General features: G+C 45.9%; 1 protein-coding gene across 2 annotated transcripts in view; it reads left to right on the top strand.

The window, feature by feature from the left end:
• The window catches only part of CF3H1orf100 (chromosome F3 C1orf100 homolog), a 29285-nt gene extending 5724 nt beyond the window's left edge, over nucleotides 1-23561 (top strand). The window contains exons 2-5 of one of the 2 annotated variants that reach the window (XM_042925401.1): nucleotides 2597-2665; nucleotides 8737-8832; nucleotides 15413-15585; nucleotides 23355-23561. In XM_042925401.1, the coding sequence (XP_042781335.1) occupies nucleotides 2610-2665; nucleotides 8737-8832; nucleotides 15413-15585; nucleotides 23355-23446 (417 nt within the window). In that variant the 5' untranslated portion in view covers nucleotides 2597-2609 and the 3' untranslated portion in view covers nucleotides 23447-23561. The remainder of the gene's footprint in view (nucleotides 1-2596; nucleotides 2666-8736; nucleotides 8833-15412; nucleotides 15586-23354) is intronic. The other variant, XM_042925402.1, reaches the window with a different exon arrangement.
• Nucleotides 23562-24165: the final 604 nt, after the last annotated feature.

Genomic DNA, 24165 nt, shown 5'->3' with positions numbered 1-24165 from the left:
TCTCTTTTGTTCTTTCTACTTCTTGGGTGTTTTTTTCTTTTCTTTTTTTTTTTTTTTTAATAATCACACTAGCACTAAAAGAAAAACACAGATTACATAATGAGCAGACTCCACTGGATAGCCAAACTCTTCTAATATAATCTTGCCTGAAAATGTTCAAGCTGCTTGAAAAATACATTCAGAGGCGAAATAACGCAGCTAGCTGGCCTGTGAATGATCCGTGGACTAGTTTTGACTAGAAAAGGGAAGAAGGAGGCACCACACACTTGTTTTCCGACCTATCTCCTAACCAAAGAAGGTTACTGCTTCTTTGGGGCTGTCCCGCTTTTGTTTTGGCTGATGGTCTGGGCGGTCTGTGGTTTTTGCGATGTAGCATAGTAGTCAAATGTTTCTGGAACCAAATGGATTCCCATCCTGGTTGCTCAGTGCCCTTGTACAACTTATTTCCCAGTACTTCTTTTTTTTTTTTTTTTTTTTTTTTTTTGTCCATAAAATAGCGGGTTTCGTGTCACCTGACACATAGTACACGCCCATACATAGAAACTCATATTTCTCTGTTCGCAAAGGTGCTGTTTTGTGTACAGAACACACACACACACACACACACACACGGACACACGGACACACACACACACACGCGCGCGCATTGTTGCCTCCCTTAACCCTCCAGATAGGTATTGTAATCATCAAAACACAGAGCAGCTGCTTTAGTCTGTTCCGGCCGCTGTAACAAATTACCGTGGCCTGGGTGGTCTACAAGCACCAGAAATGTATTCCTCACACTTTTAGAGGCTGGAAGACCGAGATCTGAGCGCCAGCCTGGTGGGGGTTCTGCTGAGACCCCTCTTCCGGGTTGCAGGCTGCCGACTTCCGGTTGTGTCCTCACGAGACAGAAGAGAGCAAGTGAGCCCTCTGCGGTCTGCACCAGTTCCATTCGTGGGGTCCCTGCGCTCTTTACTTCTCAAAGGCCCCGCCTCCAAACACCACCGCTTTGGGATCAGGGTTTCACACGTGAATTTAAGGAGCTCAGGGGTAGGGGACACACACATCCGGTCCCCTGCAGGGAGACGACTTTCCCCATTTCTTCGAGCCACGTGGGTGTCGGTCAGACATTCCACTGCTATGCTATTCTTTACCCCGTTTATGCAGACACAGGCCCAGCGGTCTGTGCATATGCATAATACAAACACACGGTACAGAATTGATGAGGTACCCGAACGGTAAACTAAAAAAGTAAGGATTTCTCCCACCTCTGTCTCCCAGGCACTCCGTTTCTCTTCCCATCGTGGACTGTTTCTCAAGAAAATACTCATGTGTAGTGGTTTTCTGCTGAAAGTCTTCCTCTACAGGAGATAATCAGCTGCAATGTGAATTGTAGACTAGAAACAGTCTAGATTGTATGTTTACGTCTAGGAAAAAGAAAGAGTTCGATGTCGATGGTGAGGCCCTTAAAAAAATCATCAGAAGGACAATGAGAAGCAGACTCTGGGGAAGGCCTCCAGGAAGCTTCTAGAACGCCTCCACAAAACTGACCCAACATGGGAGCAGCTACCTGTGCCCTACTCAGGAAGCTGCTTCCAGAACCTACTCCCAAAGCCACCAGCACGGCCACTGCGGTGCTCGCTCCATACTCCTAAAGATGGTGTTTGAACCCCAGAATGTGGCCTCAGTCACTGTCTTCGATGCACTTGCTTCATGACACCCAGTGCTGGAGACCAGCCCCTGCCTTGTGCTGCAGACACTCACCACACGGCAGCTTCATGAGCAGCAGGAAATGGCCTCTGCCTCGTTTCTGCCTTCCAGATCTCAGTCCGGTCTGTCGGATTTGGTGGAGTCGAAATCCTATCCAGAGTTCTAGGTGCCAGGGAGTCTGGACATGTAATGCAAAGCCCATGAGCTAGTGCGGTTGGAAGGCACCTAAGAAGGGTGGGAACAGACACTAAAGACCCAACTGGCACAGTAGTTTCTTTTTCTTTTTTTTTCTTTTAGGGTGAATTCCTGCTGACCTCTGTGGCTCAAGTTTCGCAGATTGTTGTGTTAATCCTCAGATCAATTTTCTAGGTGTGCAAAATGGTTCGTTGCTGATCTAGTTGCATTTCAGGGATGGGAGAGGCAGAGAATGTCATGCTGCTCTGCCATCTTGGCCCCTCCCCCCCCTTTTTTTCTTTTAGAGAGAGAGAGAGAGCAGGCATGAGCCAGGGAGAGGGGCAGAGGGAGAGAGAGAGAATCTTAAGTAGGCTCCTCAGCATAGAGCCCATCACAGGGTTCAATCCCACAATCGTGAGATCAAGACATGAGCTGAAATCAAGAGTTGGACACTCAACCAACTGAGCCACCCAGGCACGCCCATATCGGCTTATGCTTTCCACTTTTTTCCCCCCCTTTACTAGTTTCTTTCCTTCCCTAAGTGGTCTACAAGAAGCCATGGATAGTCTCCTTACTCTTCAATTTTCTTACTGTTATTTCTTTCCAGACAGACTTGGTGGCACTAGACAGCTCTCAAATGGAAATGGACTGTGTGTCTAGTGTATATGCGATATAGTACATAGTGTGTATACATTTGCAATATAAACCTTCACTCTGTAATGTTTTTTAGACTCCCATCCACCATGGCTGCCATCCGGCTTCGAGAATTTATTGACCGCCGCCCAGTGATCCTATCTAGGTAATGTTCTTCCAGACGCAGACGCCATCCAGAGCTGTGGTGAGGCAGACAGACACCTGGGGTGGGGGGTGGGGGGTAGATTTGCTCACCGGGTGCTCTGTGATTGAGAGGTAATAGCTGCCAGAGGTTCCAATGACATTTCTTTGAGTTTGGGGAAAGTTGTAAAAAACAAACAAACAAAAATTCCACACTGATGGCAAAATCCAAGCAAACAGGCAACTCCAAACACCCAGAAGATTGGAAGGATATTGGTTTTTGCTTGGGAAGGGCTTCAACAAGAAGGATGAGGAACCTCAGCCTAAATTTTAGCGGGGGCCCCTTTAGTCTGCTCAGGATCAAACAAACCACTTCCTGCTTCTGCCATATGGGAGGTTGAAACAAAGTAGGATTTTCACTCTTCCTCCAAGTTCCAGCCTTAGACGGGCCAAGACTAACAAGCCCTAGGCATGTGTTCTTGGGCTAAAGTCATCTTGCTGAGAGATATTGGGTAATAATCTATAGACTCTAACCCAGCCTCCCTTTACCACTGGCCGTGGGGTCTGGAGAGGCTCAGAAGCTATGACAATGGGTAAGACACTCACACAGTAAGCGACTTTGAGGTCAGCCTCTTTGGCTTCATGGTTTTGAGTGAGGCCTGTGTTTATTTTAGTATCTAGCTATTTTTGACAATGCTTAGTCAACAAAGATAAGTCCTTTTGCTTCCAGAAATTACCGAAGGAGGGATGGGGAAAGGATCCTTTGTTCCTACAGTCCTCTTTCAGAGAAAGGACAGAGTCTACCCTTCTCTCCCAGAAGCCCACATGATGAGGAACTGGAGGAAATAGGGATGGGTTCCAGTATTTCTTGATTTCTGCCTCCCCACAACCCTTTGGTCTTTCGGAATGTGTTTGAGATCTGTCTTGCCCGCTGTTGAGTTATTTAACTGTGGGTCATCTCCTGGGCAAAATGGAAACAAAGCTCCCTTAGCTGCTGCTAAGGAACTCAGTGGGACTGAGGCAGGGTCATCGGGCCTGGCCTAAACCAGCTCACAGGGAGCCTGAGGGTTTGGGCGAAACAGTGCAGCAGGCACAGGGTCCATGAAATTCTAAGGTGGGGCTGGATTCAGTTGTCTGCACTCATCCCTCAAAGCCTCCACGACTATGCACACCACCCGAACCAGGCTGGGGCCCCAGCCTCCCCGCCGTACTCACTGTGAGGCTGGCCCTTGTCTACGCCTTTCCTGAATCTGCAACAGGAGGGGGTCCAATCCATCAGTAGGTTCCTCAGTTGTACCTCCAGGACGTATCTCCAAGGGGAATGCGGCCTGTCCCCACTCACCTGCCATGACCACCGTCCATTCTCCAGAAAGCGCTTCCGAAAATGTAACTTGGTTCAAAGCCCTTCATTTCATTAAGCCTTGCAATCACCGCATTTTGCATAAAATCTAAACTCTGCTAGGGTCCACACGGCTCTCCACAAACGGGCCCTGCCCCCGCCTCAGCTTCCTCTTCGGCCAGCCCCACTGTCTTTCCTTCATGGGAAAATGGAATCACACACAGGCAGGGGCACCTGATAAATATTCAGTGGTTCACCAGTCATAGTGACCACATAGCTCTCACGAGAATTATACCGGGTGTAAATGCCACCTGTGGCCATTCCCAAGCTACAGGCCTGCCTCTCAGGCTGGGCTGAGGGGTGAGTTGGTTTGCAGAGCATCAGATGCTCCTGAAAAGATGGTTTTAGGCGGATAAGTGCAGTGTGGTGTGGAAGAAAAAAGAGGTGGAATTTGTGTCAGATGTAAGTGGATTTTTTTTATGTTTATTTATTTATTTTTGAGAGAGAAAGAGAGAGAGAGCATAAGTGGGGGAGGGGCAGAGAGAGAGAGGGAAACACAGAATGTGAAGTAGACTTCAAGCCCCGAGCTGTCCGCACAGAGCCCAACGCGGGGCTCGAACTCACAAACTGTGAGATCATGACCCGAGCCGAAGTCGGACGCTTAACCGACAGAGCTACTCGGGTGCCCCAAGAGTGGATTTTTAAAACACTGGTTGAAGTGGTCTCTGGGAGATCAAGAGGCAGCTGGAGGGGTCAGCTCTTCCTGCCCGGAGTCATGGTAACACCTACCCCAGATCACCAAGTATGTCCACAATGTCCCGTTGACTCACGGAGCCACACGGAGCCATAGCTGATCAGTTCCCCCCCTACTTTACTGATCCCTGACGCCCCCCTCTTCCTGGAGGGGATAGTGAGTCTGGAAGATAGCAGAGCGGGCACGGCGGTCTCCCATCCTCTGCGCCAAGCAGCTCGTGTCCTTATTAAGCGACTCATTCCCTAGAGCCCGCTCCTCCCTGACATAGCACTTACTCATCGCGTATGATCAGTTAGCGCCCGAGTGTGGTTTTCCTACCAGATCGTGAACTCTTGGGTAGAAGAGAATGTTGAATGTCACTGTCTCCCTGTCCCCTGCACACGGCGGACACCTCAGAGCCTGCAAAGAGGGCTTGTTTCCTTGAACCAAGGACAGCTTCCAGCTAACACGGCCGTGTCTGTTTCTTCCCCTGTCCCTTCGGTGCACGGCATCTACTTCCTGCCTGCCCGTGAGAGAAACACAGAGTTCATATAAAAATAGCACCGGATTCTTCTGAAAGCCAGCCATCCTGCACACCGAGAGATGACTCTGGGTGCAACGTGGAGCTCAGAGAACGGGTTTGATCCTTGGCTCTGGCATTTACCAGCCGGGTGATCTTTGGAGGGCCCAAGTGACTTCTCTGAACCTCGGTCCCCTGTTGCTCATAATGTTTACCTGGCAAGGTGACTAGGGATTAGATGAGATCACCCATGTAAAGGAGCCTCATAAAGCCTGAGGCCCAGCACAGACATAACAGAGGACTGCAGGGCCACCTCAGGTTGCGGGGCCAGGCTCTTGAGGGACGAACACGCCTGACCTCCCCTGTGCATATTGGATTCCGTCTGCGGCTAAGCCCAGGTTTCTGCTCCGGCTACGCACGCTCTCGTCTGCACAGACCACATCACCTCAAAGAGCCAAGCTTTGAGGGGCTGGCAGACAACGTGTCGGGGAATCGGTCGAAGCAGGAGTCTGGAGGAGGAGGAGAAGGGGTCTTAGAAGCCAACCTTCCCACAACTCATTCAGGAATCTTAGAAGCCAAGTCAATCAACGGGTCTGAGCAGAGCCCAGGCAGGGGTCCGCGGCCAGGTCTGGAGAGACCGCTGCTTCCCCCACTCACGCACCCAGCCCCGCCAGGAGAGGCCAGCTCCTGACTGACAGGCCAGGTTACGTACGCTTTGCCCCTCATTAACCTCTCGACTGGGATCTTCCTCTTCTGGAAGGTGAAGTCAGGCCACGTGGGGAGCTGGGAAAGTCCACCCGAAGAGTTTGCCATTCATTCTCCAATCCTTTCCACTTCTCCACCCAGACCCCCTTCCCTTCAGCACCTGTTTACGCGCTTCCCTCCCCCTCCCCGCTCCTGGGCCAAAACCTACCAAGAGAGACCCCCCCAGGGACTGGGAGCTGGGCCTGTGACCTGGTGCTGGCAGAGAAGGGCTTCTCCATCCTCAAGACAGCTTTTACAGACGGCTTCTACGGAGCAGTGCTTAGGTCACTCGCCTGTATTCAGCAGGCGTTTGTTACAAGCATGCTTGTGAGAATCCACGGTCAAAACTCGGCCTACTGAAAACGGCACAGCAGCTGTGAGAGACCAGTGTGGCTTCGGAACCCCAGCTGGATTGCTCACAGACTGTAACAGGGCGCTAGGGGGATCTTTCCAAGGGAGTGCTTCAGCCACGGGACGGGTGCCCAAGAAAGTCCCAGGCTCTCAGAAATGTCATTTGTTCCCTATGATTGTGCCAGTTCCTCTCCTTTCTTATGACTTAAGCCCTGCTCGTATTTACTCTTCGGGGCTCAGTCACTTTATCCGAGCCACTGGGCAGGCCCAGACAGCCTGTGGTTTTTCTGAAAAGTCAGAGCTCCCGGAGGCCCTGTTTGCATAGACAGACAGACCCGCCCTGTTCACAGCACTTGCCTTTCGCACTGGTTAGACAGCGAGGTCCCCACTGGCCCCCTGCACACTCCACTTTGATCCCAACTCTGGCCTCATCTTGGCTTCTGAAATTCCCCTCACCTCGAATGTCTTCCCCAACCTGTTTGCTTGCCCAAATCCTGGACATCCGTCCCTCAACCGCGACCCCACTGACCCTTTATTCAGATCACCATTTCAGCACATAAAGAGCAAAGGGACGCCTGGGTGGCTCAGCCGGTTACACGTCCGACTCCTGATTTCAGCTCAGGTCGTGATCTCACAGTTTGTGAGTTCGAGCCCCACGTCGGGCTCTGGGCTGACAGCGCGGAGTCTGCTTGGGATTCTCTCTCTCTCCCTTTTTCTTTGCCCCTCCCCGGACCTCTCAAAATACATAAACTTTAAAACAACAACAACAAAAAAGAGCATTATGAGGACAAGTCAGCTCCTAGATCGGTATCTAAGAACCCTCAGTGTGCAGGCACTTTGTGTGAATTCAGTAAGTGCTGGTTGGACTGCGGACACGGTTCAGATTTCCATTCATCACCCAACACGTGTTTGGTGAGTTATTTTGTGCAAAACCATGTACTGTTTTCTACCAAGTCTTCCCTTGGAACTCTGAAATAGCATCATCTGAGAGCTCAGAACCTGTGGAAGTCCCCAAACACCTACATATCACAAACTCTCCCCACGATGGTCACCTGCCTGTGTCCCCTCCCTCTCCAGAGGAGTGGCAGCCTTCTTCCTTATGCCTGAAGCTGTAAGGGCAAGCCTGTCCTTGTATTGGACGCCTCCCTCCCGGCCTCAACTCTTTCTCCCCCGGTGTCCCCTGTCCTCTCCAGCCACCTTCCCCAACACATAGCTCGGGTTTTTCCGTGTCCCACATAAATGACGACACCTGCCTCCTGGGCCAGTCTCTGTACTTCAGTCAGACTCCTCACGTTCATTGTCCGCACAGCCACTGGCAAAGATCTTTCTAAAATAAAAATTGCACTATGTCATTAATCTTCTTTTTAAAAATGCTACCAAGATTCCTTGCCCCCTAGTGAGTGGTTCCCAACCTCTCGGACACAACGCCCCCTTTATGCCTAACACAATCCAACTACACGTAATTTTGAAATGGAAACATAATGCAATGACCATAATCTAAAAGGAAAAGTAATTGGTTATAAAGTAAGACGTCTTTCAAAACTTTTTTTTTTTAGTTTATTTTTTGAGAGAGAGAGAGAAAGCAGGGGAGGGTTGGGGAGGGGCAAAGAGAGAGAGAGAATCCCAAGCAGGCTCCACACTGTCAGCGCAGAGCCCGATGTGGGGCTGAATCCACAAACCATGAGATCGTGACTTGAGCCAAAATCAAGAGTCGGGTACTTGAACTGAGCCACTCAGGCACCCCAAAATAAGATGTCTTTCAAACGATAGGGTCTGGATATCCCGGCACCCTTGCCTCACCTCGCCTTGGTTCAGCTGTACACGCCCACCCACCCCTGCTCAACTTCACACCCCAAAAGCACTTCCTCCCCCCCCACTGATTTGTGCTTCAAAATGTCTTTACAACCCAGCCCTCCCTGGCAAAGCTAAGTTCCCTCCTCCAGCCCACAAGTGCCCTGGGCTTTGGCCATCATAGTGCCTATTCATTTCTTGCCCCATACACTTAATTGTCACAGTTTTTAAAAAAATCTAAAATACTTGTGCAAGTTTGTAAACCTACCAAAAGTAGGGGAAAAAATAGTATAAGAAGCCCCCACGTAACCATTCTCTCATTTCAACAATGATCAACATTTGCCCCCACTGATTTTAAATAGCCTCTTATTTCTTTTTCTGATAGTTTGAACCTAATACCTGACACATCAAATACTTCCTTATGACTCTTGAGAAGGAAATCCTGAAAAATGGATAACAGAAGACAGCCCTATCAAGAAATTCCAACGGTTTCCAGAGCTCTGTGCCAGAAACCGGAAGCAAAGACTGCATGTATTTTTTATTATACCACAGCTGGCATTCTGCTGTAAAGAACTAATTGCTTTTTTTTTTTTATCACCCTTTTACTTTCTCCACTAGTGTATTCATCGCTCATCAAGGAAAGGACATCCAAGGATATTACCCCGGGCAGCTGGCAAGAGTCCACTTTGATTCTAGTGCGAAGAGACCTCCCAGGTGAGGAGACCTTCCTAAATCTTAGTTTTCAAAAATTTCATTAAAGTTAGAATGATAAAATGAAAAAAAAAAGGGAGGGATGACAATTTGTAGTCATAATAATGATAACAATAATAATTATTATTTAATGGCTAAAAAAAAAAAAAAAAGCTTGGAACAAAATACACCAAAATTAACAATGACGTTTTATGACTGGTTAAGATCGTTGGTATTTGTATTTTATTTTTCATCTTTCTCTCTGTTTTCCAGATTTTTCTCTAAAGAACATATATTACTTTTATAATCAACAATAAATATAGAATGTTATTAAATCATCAAAGAAATGTAAGAAACACCAAGAGTTTAGAGCTTTAACTTGTTCAAAAAACTTACCCTCTTGAGAGCCAGTTTCCCTCTCAGTAAAATTCTGAATCTGGTTTCTGTCTTTCCAAATGTGATTTTAACAAAAAGAAAAGGAAAAACGAACAGTCACTTGGACATTATTTAAGTTTATTTATTTATTTATTTAGAGAGAGTGCAGGAAGGGCAGAGAGAGAAGGAGAGAGACAGAATCCCAAGCAAGCTTCACCTACCAGGGCAGAGCCCAATATGGGGCTCAATGCAGCACTCGATGCGGGACTCCATGTGGGGCTTGAACTAATGAACTGTGAGATTATGACCTGAGCCAAAATCAGAAGTCCAACGCTTAGCCAACTGAGCCACCCAGGTGTCCCAGATCTTGGGCAATTTTAAATCCTTCTCTGGGAAACAGTTGCCTTATCTTTTAAGTAAAAGAATTGACCAGGGCGCCTGGGAGGTTCAATCAGTTAAGCATCTGACTCTTGGTTTCGGCCAGGGTCATGATCTCACATCTCTTGGGTTCGAGCCCGTCCATACTCTCTCTGTGTCTCAAAAATAAGTAAATAAACATTAAAATTAATTAATTAAGGTAAATAATTAACCTAAAATTCCAGAACATAACAAGCACTCAAAATATGATTGCTATTATTTTAAGTTCATCGTCTGATATATATAACAAATTTCTTCTCGTAGTCACTTTCGATATAGTCAACTCTTGATTATCCTCCATGCAAAGAAAAGGGAGCCACGGCATCTATAAAGCAGCTCAATGTCTTAACTTAATGGGAGATCAAACTGGAGGTAGCTTTAGAGGTCATTCGGGTCCAGTTAACTGAATAAGAGGTAGGCCAGAGAGGTCTTTCCTGAGATACAGTTGGTCAGTGTGAAAGCTGGGACGCGGAACCCTCCACACTTGCTGCTTGTCAGTTCCAGGCTCTTTGTTCTGATCCAAATACACATTATGTCAAACTCTGGTTAGGGCCAGGGCCCTCTTCCCATGTGCTCCGCGGGCTCTGATGACGCCCCCAGCTCTAACACCCAGTACCCGAATGTGTGTCCTCCTCCCCACAGGATGGCTCAGGGAGAGGGAACCTTGACTCTACTTGACTCTGGCAAGACCAGTGCCTGCCCCAGATCAGCCTTAAGGGGAAAACTTAGTGAAGATGCCAATCGATGACTTTACTAAGCTTCTCGTTAAAAATAAGAAGGAACAAAAGACAAGCCCCCAACCCTCCAAAAACCAGGAAATAATGTGGTTCTTGGAATAAGTCCTAACTTCAGTTTTTGTAGTTGTGTGACTTGATAGGTGTCTAATAGCTTACCTTTCCCAGAAATATTCCTCTTCCAACTTGATGCTTTCAGTATTAGAATCCTATCCTTTGAATGAAAGCCTTATCTTCAGGACACTGATGTATTACTTGAAAATGGAGAATATTCTGATTCCATGGAATCAGAAGGCAAAGGCAGAGCAGAGACAGATCTAGGGGCAATCACCAGGATCTGGTTCAGAAGCCAGAGGCGTGGCACAGAAGTGACCAGATGGGCAGTGAATACACAGAACCCAAGCTCACAAGACGCTGACCTGTCCATCAGGCAACTAATGATGTTTGATTGACAGTGGAGGATGTGTTTTTTTGTGCGGGAAGGAGTGTTTCTGCCCACCATTTAAGGTGCCCACTTTACAAGACCAAGAACCTATCAAGCATGGAACAAGAACAAGTAGAGGTGGGCGGGGATTCTCGGAGCTTCTCCATGACCATTCACCACAGAGCTCTGCCTGCCCATCCAGTATTTTCCCCCGTCCAGTACCGTACCCACATGGTCACATTCCTGCTCTTGCTTTTTCTTACCTGCTGGCAGAATTCCTCCATTTCTGCTAACCACCCTTTAAAGAAGGCACATTATAATCAAATTTTTACCAGAATATGGAAACACAACATATTATGATTAAGTGTAAGACTTAATCATCAAGTAAGACTACATCCTACTAAATGACTGGGTTTAAATGGTCCTAAATCTCACCCAACATTGGATATTTTTCGTATCTAGACCTGCTCACTTCATGTACTTTATAGCTTAAGAATACACCTGTTGGGGCACCTGAATGGCTCAGTTGGTAGAGCATGCAACTCTTGAATTCTGGGTTGTGACTTTGAGCCCCACACTGGTAGTAGAGATCATTAAAAAATAAAATAAAGTAAAGCAAAATTTAAAAATACACATAGTTATTACAACCTTCAGAAAACATTAATAAAAAATTTGAAATTACCCATAATGTCATCACTCAGAGATAGATAATCATGCAGAATATTCCAGATGTACACAAAATAAGATGAATGCTATTTCGAAGCCCTTTTTTCCCAGTTTACTGAGACACAGTTGACAAATAACACTATATTAGTTTAAGGTATACATCGTAATTATTTAATATATGTATATGTTGTGAGATGATTACTCCAATAAGTTTAGTTAATATCTATCACTTCATACCGTTGCACAGTTTTTTTACTCATGATGAGAACTTTTAAAGTCTACCCATCTTAGGACCTTTCAAATACACAATACAATATTATTACCTATAATCACCATGCAGTACATTACACTTCTAGAATTTATTTATCTGGAAGTTTGTACATTTTGACCTCCTTCACCCATTTTCCCCATCCCCCCAAGTCTGCCTCTGGCAGCCACCAATCTGTTCTCTTTTTCTATGTGTTTGGTTTTTTTGTATTCCACATATAAGTGAGGTCATACGGTCCTTGTTTTTATCTGATCTTTTTTCACATATATATATATATATATATATATATATATATATGAGAAAAACATATATATATGTGTATGTATACAACAACATCTTCTCTATCCATTCATCCATCAATGAACACTTAGATTGTTTCTATGTCTTGGCCATTGCAAATGATGCTGCAATGAACATGGAGATACAGATATCTGAGACAGGGATTTCACTTTCTTTGGATGTGTACCCAGAAGGGGAATTCCTTGTAGTCCTAACTTTTGGAGGAACCTCCATACTGTTCACAATGGCTGCACCAGTTTGCAGTCCTACAACAGCGCACGAAGATTCCCGTTTCTCCACCTCCTCGCCAACACTTCTTATCTCTTGCCTTTTTGATACTAGCCATTCTAACAGGTGGGAGGTGACAGCTCACTGTGGTTTCAGTTTGCATTTCCCTGATGGTTAGTGACGGGGAGCATTCCTCATGAGTCTGTTTGCCATCCATACGTCTTCTTCGGGAAAAAAATGTCTATTCTGATTCTCTGCCCATTTTTTAGTCAGACGGGTTTTTTTGTTTTTTGTTTTTTTTACTATTGACTTGTATGAGTTATTTGTGTATTTTGGCCATTAACTCCTTATCAGATATATGATTGGCAAATATTTATCCTATTCCACAGGTTGCCTTTTTATTTTGTTGCTCTCCTTCACTGTGCAAAAGCTTTTTAGTTTGATGTAGTCCCGTTTATTTGTGTTTTTGTTGCCTTTACTTTTGGTGTCAAATCCAAAACCTCATTGCTAAGCTTGATGTTAAGGAATTTACTCCTTATTGTTTTCTTCTAGGAGTTTTATGGTTTCAGGTCTTACCTTCAAGTCTTTAACTAATTTTGAGTTGCTTTTTGTGTATAAGATAAATCATCTTTTGCATGTTGCATTTTTTCCAACACCACTTACTAAAGAGACTATCCTCTCCCCGTTGTATATTTTGGGGATTTTTTTTTTTTTGGTCTAAACTAATTGACCACATAGATGTGGGTTTATTTCTGTGCTCACTATACTGTTCTGTTGATATATGTAACATATGTGTCTTTTTTATGACAATATCATACTGCTTTAATTGCTATAGCTTTATAATATAATTTGAAACCAGGAAGCATGATGTCTCCATGTTGTTTCTCTTTCTCAAGATTGCCTTAGATATTTGGACTCTTTTGTGGGATTTTTAGGACTTTAGAATTCTTTGTTCTAGTCCTATGAAAGAATGCCTTTGGAATTTTTATTTTATTTATTTATTTAATTTTTTATTTTTTTCAAAAGAGAGAGTAAGAGGCAGAGGGAGAGAGAGAGAGAATCCCAAGCCGGCTCCATGCCTGTGCAAAGCCCGACACAGGGCTCGATCCCATGAGCCCAGGATCACGACCTGAGCCGTGACTCTCAACTGACTGAGCCATCCACACGCCCCTGCCTTTGGAATTTTTATAGGAATTGCATAAAATGTGTAGATGGCTTTGGATAGTATGACATTTTAACAATATTAATTCTTCCAATCCATGGACACAGAATATCTTCCCATTTATTTGTGTTTTCTTCCATTCCTTTCATCAGTGTCTTAACGGTTTTCAATGTATAGGTCTTTAACCTCCTTGGTTAAATGTACTCCTATTTATTGTTTTTGATGCAATTGTAAATAGGATTGTTTTCTTAATTTCTCTGTCTGATAGTTTATTGTTAGTGTATAGAAATGCAATATATTTTTCTACATTGATTTCATATCCTGAAACTTCACTGAACTCCTTTATTAGTTCTAACATTTTTTTGGTGGAGTCTTTACAGTTTTCTATATATTGATCATGCTATCTGCAAATAGAGACAGTTTTACTTCTGACTTTCCTATTTGGATACCTTTTATTTCTTTTCCTTCCCTTGCTCTGGTTGGGACTTCCAATATATGTTAAATAAAAGTAGTGAGAGTGGACATCCTCGTCTTACTCCTGATCTTAGAAAAAAGCTTACAGCTTTCTAACTTGGAATATGAGATTAGCTGTGGGCTTTCATATATAGTCTTTATTATGCTGAAATATGTTCCCTTTATACGCACATTATCATTAATGGATGTTGAATTTTGTCAAATTCTTTTCCACATCTATTGAGATGATGGTATGATTATCATCTTTCAATTTTTTAATGTTTTATTCATTTTTGTGAGAGAGGGGGGGATGCAGAGAGAGATGGGGAGACAGGATCCAAAGTAGGCTCTGCACTGACATCAGACAGCCCGATGTGGGGCTCAAATCCATGAGTTGCAAGATCACGACCCAAGTTGAAGTTGGATGCTCAACCGACTGAGCCCCCCAAGGCGCCCCTCCTTCAATTTGTTAATGTGTCATATTATGTTGATTGATTTGCAGATGTTGAACCATCCTTGTAGCCCTGGAGTAAATCCCACTTGGTCATGGTGTACGATCCTTTTAATGTGTTGTTGAATTCAGTTTGCTGATATTTTGATGCTTGAAACCTTGTTTTGTATAACAGGTTTCCTGAGATAATTCCCACACCATAGAGCTCATCCATTTAAAGTGTTCAATTCAACTGAAACCTTTGTTTAAACTTAATTATTTATTGTGGACTTTCTTCCATCTCAAAATTTATAATTCCACAGCATCACTTTTAATGGTGGTATGATATTCCTGTACATGTCTGTGTCATTTTCTAAATAATCCCTCTTTTTTCACATGAAGATTGTTTCCATTCTTTTATTATCATAAAATACTTTGGTGAACATTCTTTGAGCTATGTCTTTGGTGACACCCCTAATTTCCGGAGTTGGCTGTGACAAAGTATATGCACATTTTTAAGATATTAATACTCACCACCAAAGTGTTCTCAAGCAAGCTGCACCAGTGAGTGTAAACTCCCACACGTGTATGAAGATATTTCACCATTAAATTTTGATTCTTCTTTACTTTTACTTTCAGAGGGGACTTATCTGAGTGGAGGGACAGGAAGGTTATAACTGATTTCAGGTTCATCCAACACCAATTTGCACCATAATGGTTAGTCTGGTCAGAAGACAGTGTTGGTTCCTGGAGGGAACCAAACATCCATAGGGAAGAAAATTACGATGGGAAAGGGCATTGGGGAGATGTGGAGTACAGGAAGTAGCCAGGGCACAGGAAGTACAGTACAGGAGATAGCCAGAGTGCAGGAAGTAGAGTACAGGAAGTAGCCACACTTGAGCAGACCCAGTGGAGGTTTCAATGCAGGTCGTCTTCTGGAACCTGTGGTTGAGGAGGAGGAGGGATGCTAACATGGGGGAACAAGGGACTGGGATCCTCGAGCCACCTGCTGAAAACCCCGCTGTGCTGGCCTTGGTGCCATGGAGTCTTACCAATAGTATCTTTGTAGCCTCCTGGTTGCTTCCAGAGAGTGGATTTCAGCTGATGAGAACATTGGACTGCTTTTCTTCTACTGGGTGCTCAGCAAGCTGTTTCTATTTTCATTTAGACCTCTCATAGACTTGACAATCCCACCCAAGAGAAAAAGCCAGTATCAGCCTCAATTAGACCAACAAACTCTCATTCGATACATTTGTTTTCGAAGACATTCAAGGCCCGCTGAACCATGGTATAAAGAAACCACCTACCAAAGGGACTATTCTCTGCCATTTTACAAGATTGGTAAGTCAGGTCAACTGTTCTTCCTCTCTCAGATCACACTTGCCTCCGATGAGTCTCTTTCGTGGGCTTGTAGCCATCAGGGACGTGTCTGGGACCAGTCAAGTTGGGGACAGTGTGTGTGTGTGTGTGTGTGTGTGTGTGTGTGTCGAGGTGCAGGAAGAAGAATTTAGAGGCTGGCCCAAGGGCTGTTTCCACCTCTCCTTTTTTCCAGCTCGCTATAGAATTCAAGGATAAAAATGCAGAAATGTCAGGGTGGCTCAGTTGGTTAAGCATCTGACTTTGGCTCAGGTCCTGATCACGTAGTTCATGAGTTCAGGGCTCTGCACGGATGGTACAAAGCCTGCTTGGGATTCTGTCTCTCCTTCGCTCTGCCCCTCCCCGACTTGTGTGTGCATGTGCGCTCTGTCTCAAAATAAATAAACAAACTTAATAAAACAGAAAAGAAAATGCACAAATGTCCTTGCTAGGAAGCAGGCTCAAGTGTGACTGCTTCTTACCGAGCCTCTCGTCACTCAACAAATTCCTTGTGGTGCCTAACTATATTGAGGAAATTTTTTTCTTTTCTTCCATTTTTTTTTAAATGTTTTATTTATCTTTGGGAGAAAGGGCATCAGTAGGGGAGGGGCAATGGGGGGGTGGACAGAGGATCTGAAGCAGACTCCACACTGACAGCAGTGAGCCCGATGTGGGGCTTGAACTCACGTACTGTGAGATCATGACCTGAGCTGAAGTTGGACGTTTAACTGCCTGAACCACCCAGAGGCCCCCTTGTTCTCCCATTTTAAACGACTTTATGACAATTTGACATTTGGAGGCATGTTTCAAAAATTCTAAGTTCCCTGTACATTGCAACATGTGTGGCTATGAAGGGCCAAGCCCTCCCCCAGATGTGAGCCGGGGGTACACACGTGGATGCCAGTGTAGACATTACTTGTATTCCTGTCCTCATGGATGCCTTGAATTTTAGTGAGGGGAAGGAGTCGCTGCGTTTACAGGCTTTGTAAGTGAGTTAACCCCGCTGTTTCTGGAGCTTTTACCCTGTGGCAGGCACATATTTTGTCCTCATAACAGCACTCTTAGGTAAGTGCTATTATTTCCCCCATTTTCCAAGAAGGGGGGATCGAGTTTCTGAGACAGTTAATGACCCAGATCACCAGGCAGCAGGTAGGAGGGACAGAGTTCAGACCCAGGCCATTTGAGACATAGCATTCAGGCAGAGGCCAAGCTCTGTGCTTGACCTGTAACCCATATGGCCTCTGTCACAGCTGGGTGTCACCTGCACTACTGTTTATCTAATAGTTTTCTTTAAAGTGAGTCACTTTCTTCTTGCTTGAGAAAGAGTAAGAAACCGAGTAGGAGGATGGTGGAGGGAGTGGCTGGGGGTGAGGAGGGCCCACCCTTCCTCCTGTTCTCCCCTGAGAAGAGTGGCTAGGCCAGGGATGGGGCTCAGGTCCCAGGGGAACAGCAAACACCAGCAGCCAGGAGGGTGGGAGTCAGGCCCAGGCGATTCATCTCTAGACAGTGGAGCCGTGGAGGGGTGGGGGGCGCAGTAGATGAGGCCGACAGGCCGCATGTGGGCAGGAGGCATCTGGCATAAGAGGTTCCCAGGGGTGCGAAGCTGGGTTCTGGGAGGTGGGAGACGGGTGGAGGCTGAGCAGGGCGGGAGATGAGGGAAAAGGGAGGCTGGGGGCTGAGATGAGCTCTAGGGAAGGAGGTGCCAGGAGGGAGTGTGGGACGGTAGAAGTTGGGGTCCCACAGGGGCCCCCGGGACGGTTGTATTAATGGAAGCCAGGGTGGGTATGGGTGCAGATCAGGGCTGAGGATGAGGCCTGAGGGGGGACGGGAGCTGCCAGGGGCTGAGTAGCTGGAGAGAAGAGGTGGTCAGGAGAACCAGCTAAGCGGCTCGCCCTTCCGAGAACGTTCGAGTCTGAAGTCAGCTTCCTTAGCAGGGGGTAATCCAGGTGGGCCTTGGGTTACCAAAGTGGTAATAGACAAGACCTTCTTTCCAATTCCTCTGCTTCCAGGGAATCTGGTGAGACAGAAAGATACAAAAGTATTTCTCCCTGCTTGTTTTAGACGACGATTCTTAATTCTTTCCACCCTATGGAACCAGGGGAGTGTTTAGCGACACAGTTGAATATTTACCAGGTTCTGTGTCCCTAACACCGTGCCGGGTTCCATGGGAGGAGGTGAGTGCCAAGCCCAGGCTCTGACCTCAGCCACGGGGCGTTCCCAATCGAATCAGGAAGGTGAAGCAACAACCAGCCTGCCAGAGAATGACTAAGAAGCAACTAGCTGAGTGGGAGCTGGAAGGTGGGGTCTAGAACATGCTAGGCCCTGATGGATGAGGTTCCAGGCAGAGGGAACAGGGGCCCCCAGGCAGGGACACCGCAGCCGGGACGTGGTGGGGGGCTGGTGAGGCTCGTGGAAGGTGGGAGAGCAGGGAGGACTCCAGCCAGGAGGACTCAGGCCCCAGGGCCACTGCGGGCCCGCATGCCCTGACTCTTCAGTGTTGGGCAAGACGCTCAGCTTCTCTGAACCCGACTTCTTGGAAGTCTGTAGTTTAGCATAGCTGTTAGCATTTAAAATGTCTGTCATGGGCCCAGAACTGTGCCGAGCGACACACACATACACACACACACACACACACACGTGTATACACTCGTGGTTGCAGTGAGTCATAGCCCCCGTGATGTAGCTATTATTATTTACTCCACGTGGCAGAAGAGAAAACCGAGCCTTACAGACTTTAAGAAACTCACTCCATCCGGCAGCTGGTGGGTCGTCGATCCGGGCCCTCCAGAGAATGAACGGAGGAGGCTTCACAGGAAATGGGAAGAAGACACAGGTGGTGCAGCATTTGGAGTGAGGAAGGACACCATCAAGAGAGAACTCACGAGAACTCACGAGGCATTAAAGCTCGTTGCACAGCCGCCCGCTCCGACTGCAGGATTGTTGGTGCCTCTGATGGAAATAATGGTTTTCGGCCAGAGACGTGTCAAGCTGGGATCCGTAGGCAACTGAAAATGAGGTGCTGGAAAGCAGGCAGCATTAGACAAGGAACAGGGTTGGACAGCCCCCTACCCAGTGAGGGTTGAAGCCTGACCCATTCAAGAGATAATTCATGTCGAAATATTCACTGACCCGCTGGGCGAGTGTGTATGAGTTATCTATCGTGGAGGAACGTCTCACTCCAAAACCTAGTGGTTTATCAGATAAATGATCATGATTTTCACCTTTTAGATGGGCAGTTCTGGCTCAGGGTTTCTCTCTCAAGGAATCAGTCACCTGCAGTGAGCGGGGCATCATCTGAAGGCTTGACTGGGGCTGGAGGGTCTGCCTCCAAGGTGGCTGATTCACATGGTCGTCACTCACATGCTGGCTCATGACTGGGGCCTCAGTGCCTTTCCAGGTGGGTCTGCTCACACCAGTGCCAAATGTCCCGAGGGCACAGCAGTTAGCTCCCCCTACCTAGAATGGGCAATCTGGTATGAAGGGGGAGACGGTAATGCCTTTTCTGACCCAGGGGCAGAAGCCACACACTGTCACTTCTGAATGGTCCTACTGAGGCAGCGTGCAAGGATTACATAAGGCACGGGTACCACGGGGTGAGAATTACTGGGGTCCGCTTTGGAAGCTGGCAACCAAGCTCACTCATTGACTGAGCACCCTTTATGAACCAGCCACGGTGCTGTCTGCGGGGGGTACAGTGACCTGGATAGACAGGACACCTGCTTTCATGGAGCTGACATTCTTGGGGGCCTACAGAGCGTAACCAAGCACGCTTTGTCAACATTATAGACTGCAGTGGTGCTATCAGGGAAACAGGCAGGGTGATAAGTGAACTCAAGGGAGTTTGCTTTTAATAGCACAGTCAGGGAAAACCTCTATGCAATTTTAGCTGAGCCCTGGAACACAGGAATGAGTCACGTTAGAGAGCGTTTCAGGAGAAAGGAACAAACAGTAAGTCCAAAAGCTTGAAAGCAGGAAAGGCCTAGGCTTGTTTGAGGAACAGAAAGGAACCCAGTGTAGCAGGTGTGTGGTCAGGGAGGGCGCCTGGATTCGAATCTCAAAACAAAGACCTGGAAGGGTTTGAGCGGAGGAGTGACCGATCATTTGTATTTTTAAAAGATCACTCTAGCTGCTGCTAAGACCCTGTTTGGAGAGGGACAAGAGGTAGGGCGTGCCGACCAGCGAGGAAGCTATTTGCCAGCTTAGAACGGAGATGATGGGGCTTGGACCAGCAGGGAAAATGAAAAAGGATGAATGGATTCCAGAGATATTTTGGAGGTGACATCAGTTGGACTCAGTGACTTGCTGTGAGAGCGTTTTCATTCATTCATCTGTGTTCTTCCAGTAAATGATTTGAGAGCCTATTTGTATGCCAGGCAGTGGGCAAGGTTTTGGCGATACAGTGTCAAACAAAAATAGACACAACGTTTCTACATGCAGCAAGTTTCAACGGGAACGGGGATAGAAATAAGCATACCATTTCACCTGGCATAAATGCGATAGAGCAGAATTTATGTGGTGCTATAGGAGCGCTTAATGGGTTTCCCGGAGGAAATGATGAGCGAAAAGTTCACTAAGCGAGGAGTAGGGGAAGAGCTTCACAGTGAGCACAGAGTGTGCAAAGGCCCCGTGGTAGGAACACAACATGTTTGAGAAACTTAAAAAAAATGTGCTAAAGCACAGAGATCAGGAAGGGTGGAGCAGGATGTAACTAGAGATTTAAAGACAGGAACAAGGAGAGGGTATACAGGCCATTTTCAGCTCTGGCACCTCTAGCCTGAGATAAATGGCAAATCACTAAAAAGTTTTAAGGAGGGTGGAGACACCATGATTAAAAGTGCATTGTGAAAATGAGAAGGGGGGCCGGGTGGGGAGTCGGGTGAGGCAGGGATTGAATATGCTGAGTCAGGAGCACCCCTGGCCGCTGTCCCCAGCAGTGGTTAGGCTAAAGGTTCTAACCCTCAGTGACGTCACTTTTCGCAAGCCAGATGCCCAGGAGATACCCATACCAATTAAATCAGGATCTCCTGGTGCAGGGGTGGGGTGGGGGGGGGGTGGTCCCAGGCATCAGTAATTTAAAAACCTCCCCAGATTAGTCCCCCATGTGGCCAAGTTTGGGAACCAGTGGTTTAGGCAGGTGATGACAGCTGGTAGCAGTAAAGAGAATTGGATGGATTTGCGAGGTGCTTAGGGGGCAATTATTTTGTGAACAACCATCAGGTAGGCGACAGGGGGGTCTTCAAGAGACCTAACAGAGAGAGGTCACAAATCTGAGCACTGAGAGAGACCACAGCAGGCACTGGATCGAGGGTTTGTTTAAATCAAGAAACTGTACTCATTGAAGGAGTCTTTGGGGGAAGGGCTTCTCGGAGAATAAGATCGATATAAAGTGGTTTACGAAGACGTGGGTTTTTTGTTTTTTTGTTTCTAATCTTAACCATTTGACCCGTCTTGGTGATCAGATTTTAAGGGCCGGGCATATGCCTAGATTAGCACTGATTTGCATTTCACTGTCCGGTTCCTATTTCCTCTTTGGGCATTGTTGAAAAACGGATTAAATATAGATTGTGATAGATCACCTCTCAAGAAGTTCTTCCTCAGTAACAAATTCATTCTCAGCACATTCTCAGGGGTGCGTTTATTTTTTTAGGAAACATTGATTAAGCACGGACTCTGTGTAAGAAACAGTGTAAGATGGACAGACTCTATCCTCAGAGAACCTAGAGCCTGCGAATAGGAGACGGCCCCTCACACAAAATTTGCCCATGTATTACCCTGGCACCAAATAATTAAAAGAACTCATTCTCTGAAAATAAAATATCTGCTCTTCGTAGCGGTGTGACCCTTAGACTCCCTGACCTTCCGATTTCTCGTCTGTAAAAAGGATAATAATAGTATCTACCTAACAGAACAGAGATAACCATATAAGGAACTTAGCATTGTGCTTGTATGTAACATTAATAGGCCTTCAAAAAATATTAGCTATTATATTATCGATCAAAGAATAAACACGTGCCATAATAAATGTTTGTAAACAAACAAACAAACAAACAAAAAACCCTAATGCAATGGGATTGTGTTTTATTCTGGGATCAGGTTCTAAAACCAGTGCCTCAAGTAGTTATCATGTATAATCGAAGTTATCCTTGGAAATCTCTTAAACTGTTCCAAGTGATAGTATCAAATGATACTAAATTATTACAGTAGTTGGAATAAATGGGATTCAGGAAGTTGGTTAAATAGTCTCCGTACTTCTCACATAACTCGTTTTATTTTTCGATGATGACTTTGGAAGAAGTCACCCCCACAAATCCACATGAACAAGAGTTTCACTTTATCAAATGGTAAGGAAGTCCCCCCAAATCATTTCACATGTCCTTTCCACAGTAGTCCCACCCCAAATCTGCATAGCGTATTTCGGGCTTGATAGCATCCACTGTCTGTGGGCATGTTGACTCGGTGAAGCCCCAAAAGTTTGTTGCACGTTCTGGGAACGTTTATTGTCCAGTCGATCCAGTTGAACGAGTGAGTCATTCAGCTCCATGGCTGGTGAGGGATTCTTCACGCTCCTAAACCGCTTAGACACAGTGTAACCCTCGAGAAGGTCAGAGTTGCTATTTTAACCCCATAAGCCTTGGGAAGTTGAATGGTTACTTAGTTCAGACAGGTACACACTATTCAATTAGATTTAAAGAATCCTCCAGGGATGGCATTTCGAGTCATACTCCTGGGTTCAATGAAATATTATCCATTCTTAATACCAAGAAATGTTTGTGTCTTTCAATGCTGTCGAAGTAAGCGTGGAAGGTGTAATGGAGCAGTGAAGAGGTCAGGGACTTGGGGGCCAGGTATTCCTGGGTCAAGTCCCCTCCTATAAACTATCCTATAAACTTGGGCACGTTCATGAATCTCTTTGAGATGGCGACCCCATCAGTGGGCATCTGAGGATTACCGTGGATATTAAGGTAAGTAACACAGTGCACGGCACTACACGTAAATACTGCTGCCTTACGATGCTATCGCCATAACGCCGTGCTCTTTGGTTCACCCAGTGTGGATGCGATGACTGATGCATTTATCCCCAGGCCCTCCGCGAACCCTCAGCTCCAGACAAGCAGAACTGTTAGTGATTGTAGATAAGAGGGTATAAAGTACAGGAACTCCAGTGGGGGTAAATTGAGGGATGGTACCAACTGAAGTTTGATACAAACACACAGAGTGGCCCGTTTCCAGTGTGGGGTTTATAGGGTTTGGGGGTCTACAATTAGGATGTTAAAATGCAAACGTATATGACTGATTTAATTTTATTTACATGTGGGCATAACTCAGTGAGGTGCCTCTTGATCACAGAATGAAACGCAGAAATAACCTTTTGACTAGGTCCTTTTCCCCCACATCTTTCACATATATCCCTTTCTCTTCAATCCCCCAAATTATTTTATTGCATACAATTGTGGACACTATTTGGGGGCACTTGGTTGGCTCAGTCAGTTGAGCGTCTGACTTCAGCTCAGGTCATGATCTCACAGTTTGTGAGTTTGAACCCCACATTGGGCTCTGTGCTGACAGCTCAGAGCCTGGAGCCTGTTTTGGATTCTGTGTCCCCCTCTCTCACTGCCCTTCCCCCCCCCCACCTCTTTCTTCCTCTCAAAAATGAATAAACATTAAAAAAATTAAACAAAATTGTTGTTGACACTATTTTAAAATTTAGGAGTGAACGGTCTTAAAATAAATCATTGATTTGTTTTAAATTCCAGATTGGAACAAGAAATTAGCCACAGTTTCATCGAACCCTAGACCACTCGATTCTCTGCCAGAGCTCTACTGTTGTCAAGAGAGGCAGTTGTGAACGAAAACCGCTTAAATTGTAAATAACCATGGCATTCAAACAAAACAACATTTGGAGTTCTTAGGTGACTCTTTTAGATTAAAATAATAACAGGACTACTGTTGATTGAAGTGTGTATCTGGATGGCTACAATCCTGAAATATTTACATGCGGCAAAGTCTTTTCAGATTGAGGCGATCAACCTAAGGGCAGGGGATCAAGAGTCAAGTTTAAGGCGCACCTGGGTGGCTCAGTCGGTTGAGCGTCTGACTTCGGCTCAGGTCATGATCTCGCGGTCTGTGAGTTCAAGCACCACATCAGGCTCTGGGCTGACAGCTCAGAGCCTGGAGCCTGCTTCAGATTCTGTGTCTCCCTCGCTCTCTGTCCCTCCCCCGCTCATGCTCTGTCTCTCTCTCTCTGTCAAAAATAAACAAACATTAAAAAAATTAAAAAAAAAAAAAAGTCAAGTTTAAGACAACTTGTCATCTCTTCTCACATCAACCATCTCACATTTAATCCAAAGGTTATACAGGGGGCCAGGTAAGAATATAATCTGCTCAATAATTGCATTACTCATTATTAAGAAAAGAAAAGAAAATAAGAAAAGAAAACCTGGGGAAGTAGCCAGGGAGGTAGACTGCCAGCAACCACAGATCCTAAAGGTGTTCCGGATGCAGAAACCCAGAAGTGGCTTAGGGCTGTAGTGAGTTATGGGAATGGTAAAAAAAAAAAAAAAAAAA

This window comes from Panthera leo, chromosome F3 (assembly GCF_018350215.1).
Source record: "Panthera leo isolate Ple1 chromosome F3, P.leo_Ple1_pat1.1, whole genome shotgun sequence".
Classification (NCBI taxonomy): domain Eukaryota; kingdom Metazoa; phylum Chordata; class Mammalia; order Carnivora; family Felidae; genus Panthera; species Panthera leo.
The sequence above is the reverse complement of the archived record's forward strand: the minus strand, read 5'-3'. Positions and strand labels throughout refer to the sequence as shown.